Here is a 10,805-nt window from a genome sequence, read left to right on the forward strand (position 1 = left end):
TTTTTTTTGGTTTCGCCTTGGAGAAAGCAATATTATGGATATAGGACTTGTTTGAAGTTAAAACACTTCTTGAGGATTTGTTTCTCACTAATCTATTCATGCAGGCTTTTCCTCGTTCACAAGATGTTAACTCGATGGAACTAGAGTGGTGTGGATTATTGTGATGCTTTTTTTTATCAGGCCTGTTTTGGACTCTCATTCTCGACTGGCACCATTCACTGCGGAGGATCCTATTTGGTGAGCAAGTGTATTGATGAAGAAAACAAACTCATCTACATCCTTGGGTGGGACCCTCATGATCAGTAAATTTTACAGTTTTATTTTTGGGAGAACTACTCCTTTAAGTGAACATTAATCATTTGGGCCAGCTGTACACAATCATGTCCACCGCCACATGCTTGGTCTGCGGTGAATGGACCTCTGTTCGCGTCCAGCGTGCGTGTGTTTGTGTGGGAGTGGGTTGATTTCAACGTCTGTGGTTAACAGTAGCACAGAAGCAGATCTGGACCTACATGTGGAGCTGTGTGTTCTGGTGTTGTTCTACTGACTCTGTCTGTTGCTTCACCTCGGATTTTTATGTATTCTTTCTCCCTGTCTAGCGTCTGCTGTCTCCGCTCCACTTCCTGTGATTTACGCCGTTTATTTGTCGTTAAGCCCCTCTACCACCTCCTGATCCTTTGTCCCCTTTTTCTTTTCAGCTATGTACCCTGTGCGTCCAGCACTCTACTCGCCTCTCCTTGTAACGTTCCTCTCTTGGCCTTTTGTTCCTGATCTCAGCATGTGGACCAGATGGCAAAGACCTTAAAACAGACATATTCCCCACAGATACACACTCTCTATGTGGCTTGCCCTACTGAACCCTATTCACTGGGCTTGTTATTAACTAATTCTATGTGACTGAAAAGGGGGGATAAAATATTTAACTAAGGTCCGTCATCATAAAAATCACTCTCCACGATATACTGTATAGCGACTGTGGACAGTGATTTATCTACTCATGTTTATTATGTTGTACTGGTAAAGGATTTTATTTTTGAAAGATCAATTCACATAATCTTTTATGTTCTAAATAATAGAAAGATTATTAAGATTTATTTAGGCATATTTTCATGATAAAATGATTTATATATTATTTTTTCTACGTTTTTTATAGTTTTGTTGTCTATCTAGTTTTTTTAATTAGATTTTTATGTAGAGACTTTTATCTTTCTTTTTTATACAATTTTATTATAATATTTTACTTTTTTTTCAGTATATTTCATAATTATCATGTATAGATAATTTACATAGCACATAATAACATTATAATGTATATAGTAATGTTTTCATAAAATGCAAAGCACGTTTCAACTTCTATTGTGTTATCAAAGTTCACGATTTGGTAAACTCTGACCTGCGACTCTCAGCTTAGCAAAGATCTGGACCGGAACGATCCGTGTTTTAAATGTTTACCAGATTGCAGTATTAATATAAAACGGTAACAGAAGTTGCCTTATTCTATCTGTCTGCCCGCCCCTGTAGATTCCGGATGTGGCATGCTTTATGGAGTTTCTTTCTACACGTTGTCACATCCATCTTCTTCTTTTAAGCCTGCAGGGTCAAAATCACGTAACTGAGTGAGGTTTTTAATATCAGCCTGTCATTCAGTATCTACACAGACTTTCATATGCATCATTTTGAAAAGAGACAACAGAGAAGAGAGATCATGAGAAAGAGAGACTCTTAAGAGTTACAGGGCTGTGATATCCTGTCTGATGGCCCTCAGGATGCTAGTAAAACATGATCACACCACAGGGCACATTTCACGGAGGCCTGGATGAGCACGTCCGACTTCTACTGAGAGATATCGGTAGTGCACTGTAGGTCCTGTAGCTGTAAAAGCGATTCATGTGCGCTGGGGTTGGGTATCTTATCCTGTATGCACAGGGATAAATGAAGGCCTGGCGAGCACCAGCCAGGATAGTAGGCCATTCGATGGTCACTCACTATTCCTGCTGAGGTGTAAATTTATAAATTTAGCCTAGCTACGGGCGTTGATGATGTTAGTTATGTGGTGGGCCATTTCTCGGGTCAGAAATCGCGCGTCCATCTTCACTAAGTTTTTCCCTCGATGGCTTTCCTCAGGATTTCTCTGTGCACTACTTACTCACATCCCTCGTCCCGCCGCTATTATCCCTTCCCTGCGTAGCATCATTTCCCCCCCTGAATCTTCCTAACCGTCGCACACATCCGTCTACTTCACCCCCCGTCTCGCTGCATTGCGGATGTGTTTTTCTGAGTTGACCTTTTTTTAATGGCCGCGGGGTTGATTTTTATTATGTGTTTCCATTGGCAACAGTGGCTGTTCGTTCAGCGCGTACTGTGACACCCCCTTCCTGTTACCAGCAGCTTTATTTCAAAATTGTCCCATCAGCCATGTACCGCAGGCATCGTCCGTCATCTTACAATGTTTTCGACCGATCATTAGAGAGAGCCCTAATTATTAAAACATGGCACAAACTTATATCATATCTGACGAGCTCTACCCGACATATCATGGACTTAGTGAAGAAAACATTACAAGAATTTCTTGTTCGATGTCAATGTTTGAATTTTTATATGTTTGATTTTTCTCTTTGTAACAAGTTGAAGTACACAAGTTCGTGTTCCCCTGAATGCATTGCAGAAAACACTGTTCTGACTAAGTCGATTATGTACAGGGGCTGTCGATATGGGCGTTTGGCGACCGGAGGTCTATTCTTTTTGGGTAAAATCTCTTGCGATGTGGATCTTCGTGATGTTTTAGTTTTCAATTCATGTGTTCTCTACAAAATGTGTAAACGTGTTGGAGTTATCTGTAGCGTAGGTCCCCTTCCAGCTGTCCCTCTGCGCTTCCTTTCTCATCACGACACTCGGATTCATGGTGCTTCTCTGCGGTGGATATTGGTTTCCACTTGCGATGTTGTTATGATTGAGGTTCTCTCGGTCCTCTGTATGTGTATGCTGTGTGTTGTGTGTATCCTTAAAGTAGTCAGCGCTTTATGTGTTACGCGACCCCAGTCCTGGTTACAAAACACAGCTTCGACCGGCAATAAATCGGCGTCTGCGGTGTGTGTGTCATTGTGAGGGAGACAGGTTCAGCAAGATGGAAAACCTGTTTCCCCCAGGAGCAGATTGAGATCAAAAGATTAGTAATTCCTTAATGCAAGCTTTTTTTAAAAAATAAAATAATAAATAAATCACAAATTCAGGGGGACCTGTGTTTTTAAAAGGGGGGGGGAGGGGGGGGAAATCTTTTTTAGGGGGGGGGGGGGGAAGGAAATAAGATATATTTAAAATATGTTTACATAATTGATGATCTATAAATACCTAGGGGGAGAAATAAATTAACATACTCCTACTCACTCCCCTATTGGAAGAAAAAAGCAACCTCAGTACTAAGAATAATAACATACATAAATAAATAAATTGGCACTGGGGGGACCAATCGACTATATACATTAAATATTCACAGTTTATAGTTTTTGCTTGAAAAAAAATTCATATAAATCTACTATTTTCGACCGCCAATCAAAAGAAAACAACATCGGTATATAGGCTAGATCGAGATGCTCAGATACGACCTACACAGAAGAATTATTTTAAAAATTCTGTCCAAATATTTCATATGCCTAAATGTATTATTACAAACAACACAGTGTATGAAATATATTTTCCTAATGAAACATTTACATTGCTTAACCTTCAAATGCCAAATATATTGCAAAATGTGCTTGAAGGGGCTAAATGAATAAATAAATAATTAAATTAATTTATATACATATATATATATATATATATATATATATATTTCTTTCTTTCTTTTTTTTTTTTTTCTCTGTATTATATATTCAAATTTTGAAAATTAAATTTTTATGTCACATGGGTATAGTGATTTCCATTAGTGTGTGTGTAGGGCAAGTGTGCAACAGTATTGTTTATTATAGTATTTTATTAGTGTATTTTTACTAATGTGAAGAGTGCTGCAAATATTGTGATTTCTATGACTTTGTAAAATGAAGTATGCAGTTGATTTGTGTAGTCAGTAATGGTGTGTATAATGAAGTGTTTAGTGTTCATTTAGTGTTTTTTAACACTAGAGCTTGACTGTTGGAGGATGACATGAACTGACGGGACAATCTTGAGATTCCACAGAGGAAGAGAGGAGGACAGATGAAAGAGAGCAGAGGTCAGAGGACAGAGGGACAGAGAAAGGGTTTTAAAGCTGAGCTCTCTCTGCTTCACCTCTCTGAGCAGCAATTCAGGAACATTCAGCTGCTAATCACTGTTTAAACACACTTCAGCGCACACACACACTGATCTGATCCTTACGTATCAATCCAGACCTGTTCTACACAAAACAAGACTTCCTCACATCAGATCTGAAATATCACTCACATGTTGCACGTTTTAGAATTTGTTTCATTTTTTCAAAACCTTCAATGTTCTTCATGTCCTTGACAACAGGAAATCATCTTTCACTTGTTTTCTAGAAAAAACCCTACTTCCGGAAAGGAACAAAATGAAGGGAAAAAGAAAAGAACAAAAACATGTTCAACATGTTTATATTTCCAGCTCAGCTGACGACAGACGATCAGATCACTGTGCCACAGACTGCCAGACATGAGCGGGAATATCAGGAAATGGCATCTCAGTTTCCTGTTTCTTCCAGAGAAAGCCTCAATCCATCTCTCTCTATCTCTTGTGTTTCTATATACCGTTCTATCTATGATGAAAAACACATCTCCGTTACCCTGTGGAGAGAATGTTTCCAAATCAAGAAGAGTGTGAGGCTCAGTGTTGTCTTCCCTTAAGCACTGTGAACGCATCTGTTAACTGACCCTGAGACCGCCAGACCTCTGGCCTTCTGCTCTAGAAACATTACGAGATAAAACCATCCTCAAAGCAGCCGTACCTTTTTCAGATGTTCAGAGCCTTGAACGCACAGGTCTTACAATGAGACACTACAGCTCTCGTCAGCAATCATCTGAGAGTAACTCTTCACTTCTCCATGAGCTTTACAAAGTAAAGGGGACTTTAGGGTCATTTATGGAGGTGAGGAGAAAAGAAAGGATGAGACGTGTGGGAGTCTGGAGAAGAGAAAGAGGTGAGTTTGAGTTTGTGAGGGGTTTGTTTCAAATAGAAAGCTAGAAAAGTCACGTTTTTATTCAACTAGTATATAAAATATATAAAAAGCGAAATGGCTAGATGTAGTAAAACAAATATGGTCTTTCAGATCAGCAGCAGCACGATCTGATAATATAATAATTATTTATATAGTATGTGAAATGTATAGATGTAGTAATGGATATATGGTCTTTCAGATCAGCTGTTGCCATGGAAAAATAAAATCCATGCGCATATTAAAAAAGTCACTCATAAAAACACATCACAGAATGCAGCGGGGAAATGATGTACGGTGGACAGGATGCGGCGAGGATGTGAGTAAGGTGCAGAGAAACAAAGAGAAACTCCTGAGGAAAGCCAGAGGAATAATAATAATGGATCTCTAATCAGGATTTGTTTGCCATCTGCTGGTTTATTATGAGGGGGGGGGGAAATCACTATGGATTTCAGGGCGCTTTCAACCAATGGAAAAAGTAACGTATTGCCGCACACACAGTATACATAATTTATTGTAATATCTAATTTATTATTATATATCTACCCAATTCTATCAAAGGTTAGCACGGTATTACCATCTGATATATGATTATATCATAATAACCATCAATGTACCTTTTTGTAAAGGGCTGACAAAATGTTACATCCCCCATTTAAGAAAGTTTAATGCTCCTTTAAATATAATTAATAAAGAAAAATATAAAAATACAAAGAGGAGGAGCGGGCACGCCTTGGGGGCTATGTGTAATTATTTAATTAGGATAATAAAAAAGATATTAATACGGAAATAAATAAAAAACAGAAATAGTTCCTTGTAGGTTATCAAAGTTTGGGGGCCATAACCTAATGAATAATTACTGAGAATAATAACATGAGAAAAAAAAAAAAGCAAAAAAATAAAATTATTAATTTATTGAATACAAATACGAAAAAATATTCAAGTTGTATAAACAAGAGAGAAGAAGGAGTGTGGTTTAGTCATATTGTTGCAAAAAATTATATTAATTTTATTAAATTACAAGCTGTAATTACTTACAATTAACTTGACTCTAATATACGTCTCTATACTATATGTATATATATATATGTAAAATGGGTTATTTTGATCTGGACGTTCTTCAAAGTAAAACCATAGGTATTACACAAACTACTGTTAATTTGTTTATATCAAGATTTACAATGGTTTCCGAATGGTTTCATTTCAGAATTACGTTTAAATTTTGCTGTTCTCAAAATATTTATTCAAAGAAATGATGTAGTAAAAAAAAAAATTATATAATACCGATTATTTGTTGTCTAATTTGTGATATAAATATAAAATAGAATATTGCTTATTTGGGTAAAATTCTTCTAATGGGTGCTAGTTCTGACAAAGCTTTGAGCTTTATTTTACATAGTTTGAGTTGTTTTATTTCGTGCGTGTGTGACTGGAAATTAAAGTAAGTTATTAATAATTAAAAATTAAAAAAAAGAGTTCTCTTTTAGTTGATGAAAACTTGTGGGCCAGGTAAACTTAATAATACTAATTCATAAATACTAATTCCAAATGGTTAAATCTATGTGTAACATATAAAAACGATTGTGAAGAACACTTTAGAATAAGGAACACATATATCACTATTTAACTAAGCGGGATTTCGTTGCAACAAACTCCTAATTTGGACTATTAATAGTTTAGTAAGGCAGTTGGGTAGGATTAAGGGATCAACATCCTGGTCATGGGCAGAATACGCATTAATATATGCCTTTAATTATAAGTATGCCTACTAATAACCAGCCAATATGCAAGTAATATACATGCTAATAAACAGCGAGAATTTATCCTTAAAATAAAGTTGTTACCAAAATATCATATATGGGAAAAACATAATAGCAGAAAAAGAGAGCGTGTGTTTGGTGTTCGTCCACCACGCTGCTGTCATGTGGACGGTCACGTGACTTCAACTCCCAGCTCACTTCCGACTCTGCGTGGGAAAACTCCTTACTCCCCCCCCCCTTTTTTTTTTTCTCCCCCCCACCTCATCTCCTTGGGAAAAAGTTAGCAACTTAGGAGGGAAAAAAGTTTTCTCTTTCGATTCAGCTCCGTGAAAATTAGACCGCAGCGTCTCGTTTAAAGCTCATCTGCGTTTTACACGGGAGGGGATAAATAAGGTGCGCGGTGCTTGTAGGTGATTGGGGTAGATGCTCGGGAGTCCGTCAACATTAATCTCTACTAACGATTTTGAGTTGGGTCCAGTCCGGCTTATGACGCGTCGCTCGCACAACAGCAGCAGCCCGCCGAGCAGCATCGGCCCCCTCTTCAGCGTATAGGTAAAACTAGTGCGAAACACGCGCTCAGGATGATCTCCATTAATCAATTTCTGACTCCACATATGAAAATACGTGCGATTGTAGTCCTACACATATGAAGAGATTTTTTTATACGCAAAGGGAGTGGTACTAGACGGCGGTAGGTTGATGGTGACACGCCTCCTTCAGAGAGATGCTAACGTTGTTGGTTCTTAAACATTGTTGTACCCAAGTACCCTCATTTAGTTATATCACCCATCCCTGTAATTTATTTGTATGTTCACTTTCTTCTACTTCTATCACATATTATTCATTACATAAATAGCTTTATGAGATAGGTTTAGAACTTGGTACCCTCTAAATTGACTATCTTTTGAGCATGGCCCTTATCCCGGGATCCTATCACTAGGTTGTAGGTTGACTTTAACTAAAAAAAAAACGCATTGTTTCACTTTCATAGTGTCAAAGTAACTAATGTAACGTAAACATCACCTAAGAACCTGATAAAAAATGTTACATGATTTAAGAGTCAATGTCTAACGTAGTTATTCTATTGACTCGAGGACAATAATCTATACTTGTAGCAAACGGGTATCAGATCTTCTACACTTTTCCCCCGTTTTAAGAACTCAAGGTCGATGTTTGGCCTAACATGCCTGTGTGAAGGTTTGCGTAACAACCCCTTTCACAATCCAGACCCAATTTTAATTGTGCACACGCCCGCGTTTTTTGCAACTCCTAGCGCGTGAGTATGGATTCACCATCTCTCCGTCCTCATATAAAAACATGATAAAATCATCTATAATCTGAAAGGGATTTAATAATAGTACCGAGTAACTTGCACGTATGTTTTGGTTTCGAAATAGAGTCGAAGGTACATCTCCTCCTATTAGGTAGAATTATATATAGAGAAGTAACATACATCTAAATGACCCGTACGGTTAAATAGGGTCTGAAAACCTACACACTTAACACGTCCTTCATTTGGAAGATTAAAAATTCTATTATTGAACTGGCAGTAATATCAACTTGAAGAGCCAATTGGCCAATATCCAAGCTCCAACGTACTTCTCATCTATAGCGAGTTCAACTTCGAAACTTATAGCAAATCCCCTGAAATTAATCTGATCTCTTTAATCTGCATGTTGTGTGGTGTGTATCACCTCATCATACATTGTATACAGAAAATAGTTTGTCTAAATAAAAGGTTGTAACTAACATCTAGCACATAAGCAAGAATAGTAAAAAATACTAATAAATAATATAAATATTACACCAGATACATTGGATAACTAATAAACACATGAAAATAAGTAATACTCTAATCATAAAACAATAATATATATGCTATATAAATCCCCATACTCCCTCTGCATTTTTAATCTCATGTCCTTCTCCTCTAGGGGTCAGTATGTCGTAATATCAGAGCACTATTTTCCTTTTGATGCAGATATCACTTCAGTGTTAGTGAAACTAAACCTGGCTCACTCTGGCTTCTACGCGCGGACATTATTGTTTGTGCTACGCGCTTCATAAGGTGCTGCCTGAGCTCACAGGACTGTATTGTCTCTAGTGTTTATCTAGGTTGTCTGCTCTCCACACCTTTGGCGTAAGCTCGTAGGATTAGGCTGGATCGCCACACCCCGCCCCAGTCCTGTGGGATCTCAACTCCATTTAGCTTTTGTTGATCTGTTCCAACAATTACGGTACTGTAAATGACAAGTTCCCATCTTTAGACCGGACGCCTGTTGCTGCTTCCCTACATTAATGAGCTCTGGCAATTGTTTAATCTAATTGGACGAAGAGAGAATCATGGTCATTTATTATTCACTGCTGGTTGTTATTTATTCATTCACTGTACTAGGATCGTAGATTCCTTTCTGTTGTTAAGAGGATACTCGTTTAATGTCCGGCTTCATGATTACAAGATGCTGGTTTTCTCTGTTGTAGCTGATGGTGGGATGGTTTGTTTCAGTGTGTGTGTGTGTTACTGGTATGTTGAGGGTTATAGCCTCGGAAGAATGGCACAAGTTATTTAGGCCTAACTGAATTACGCCTTCACATGACTGTAGCAGAAGACTGAACTCATGAGTGCAGAGACGCTAAGGACAACAACACTGCAGGGAGAGTTCACCAGAAAATCTTTATGTAGCATTATGAACAAATAACTTAAATTTCAGTCAGTTTCTCTCTGAAAGCTGTCATATGATTTCAGAAGACTTATATATAAATATAGGGCATGAGTCGTGTGGCCATTGTTTTTATTCAAAACCTGTTAATTCAGTCTAAATTGGAAAGCTAATCTGTTTGGTTGATAAGATCATAAAATAATGATTTGTTTTCTGCTCCAGTTTTCTCAGGTTGAACTCATTGATTCTTAAGGTGCAGCAGTCATCAACTTAGAAAAGGAGGTTTATCAGCAAAATTATAGCTTATTTCAGTCTGTTTCTTTGAAGCTATCAAATTCTTGAAAAGACTCTGAATATACTGCACGAAAGTTGTATGGACTGCATCAGCTGGAGTGATTCTTGTTCAATCCAACCGATTCATTCTAATAATACTTTCGACTATCACGGCTTTCATCGAGCCTAAAACACATTCACAAAATACCTTCCTGCTCCTTCCCTCCTTCCTCACTATTTTTGTTTCAGACTTGTTATATTTTGTTGCCTTTGGTGGCAGGAGGAAGTTTCGCTGCTATCAGGATAAGTAAGTAGACATGAACGACGAACACAAGAGAAGAACGCGGTTCTGAAGAGGTGATGAAAGCCCCGTCTGAAGATAAGAGACTGCACGCCTTTCCCCTCTAAAGGGCAGACCGCAACCACACGGGCCGGATTGGATAATAGGAGTCGCCAGCACTTTTAGATGGATTAGATGGTGCTGCTGTTTTGACCTAAATGGACTTCCCTTCCATTTTACCCACTTCCTTTATTGGCTACAAACGCAACAGGCGCCAAAGGATGCAGCTTGCCATCTCTGGATCTTCTGAGGTTGATTTTCTCTCAAACCAATCGATCCCTGAGGTTTCATCGCTCTCGATGGAGAACCAAAAGTGAAAAGCTTCTTCGGACAACTGACCAGATCTCTGTGGAGAACTTTGAAGGAAAGTAAGGGAATTCAAGAGTGAATCATTGTAACCCCGTGGTCTCTCAGCCAGATCTGATTGGTGTGTGTGATGGTCACACTGGATGGTTGTGCGACTGCTGCATGTGGCCATTGACCAGATGATCTAGTCAGGCTGGAGGATAGTGCTGTCTTTGTCCCTCTCTCTCTGGTCTTCTCTTTATAGAAAACCAGTAGACATTTCGCTGGCTATCAAACTCTCTCTGGCTTTCTTTAGCTCCAGCTTCTTAGGTTTGGAGAATGGACGA

The 10,805-nt window shown here is 38.3% G+C and overlaps 1 protein-coding gene across 1 annotated transcript in view; it reads left to right on the forward strand.

Moving 5' to 3' along the window:
- Positions 1 to 1,779: 1,779 nt before the first annotated feature.
- LOC109065251 (AP-3 complex subunit beta-1-like) overlaps positions 1,780 to 10,805 on the forward strand; it is a 97,757-nt gene continuing 88,731 nt past the window's right edge. The window contains exons 1-2 of the mRNA XM_042747805.1: positions 1,780 to 1,849; positions 5,035 to 5,125. Coding sequence (XP_042603739.1) covers positions 1,780 to 1,849; positions 5,035 to 5,125 — 161 coding nt within the window. The remainder of the gene's footprint in view (positions 1,850 to 5,034; positions 5,126 to 10,805) is intronic.

The sequence above is a fragment of the Cyprinus carpio genome, chromosome B21, assembly GCF_018340385.1.
Source record: "Cyprinus carpio isolate SPL01 chromosome B21, ASM1834038v1, whole genome shotgun sequence".
Lineage (NCBI taxonomy): Eukaryota > Metazoa > Chordata > Actinopteri > Cypriniformes > Cyprinidae > Cyprinus > Cyprinus carpio.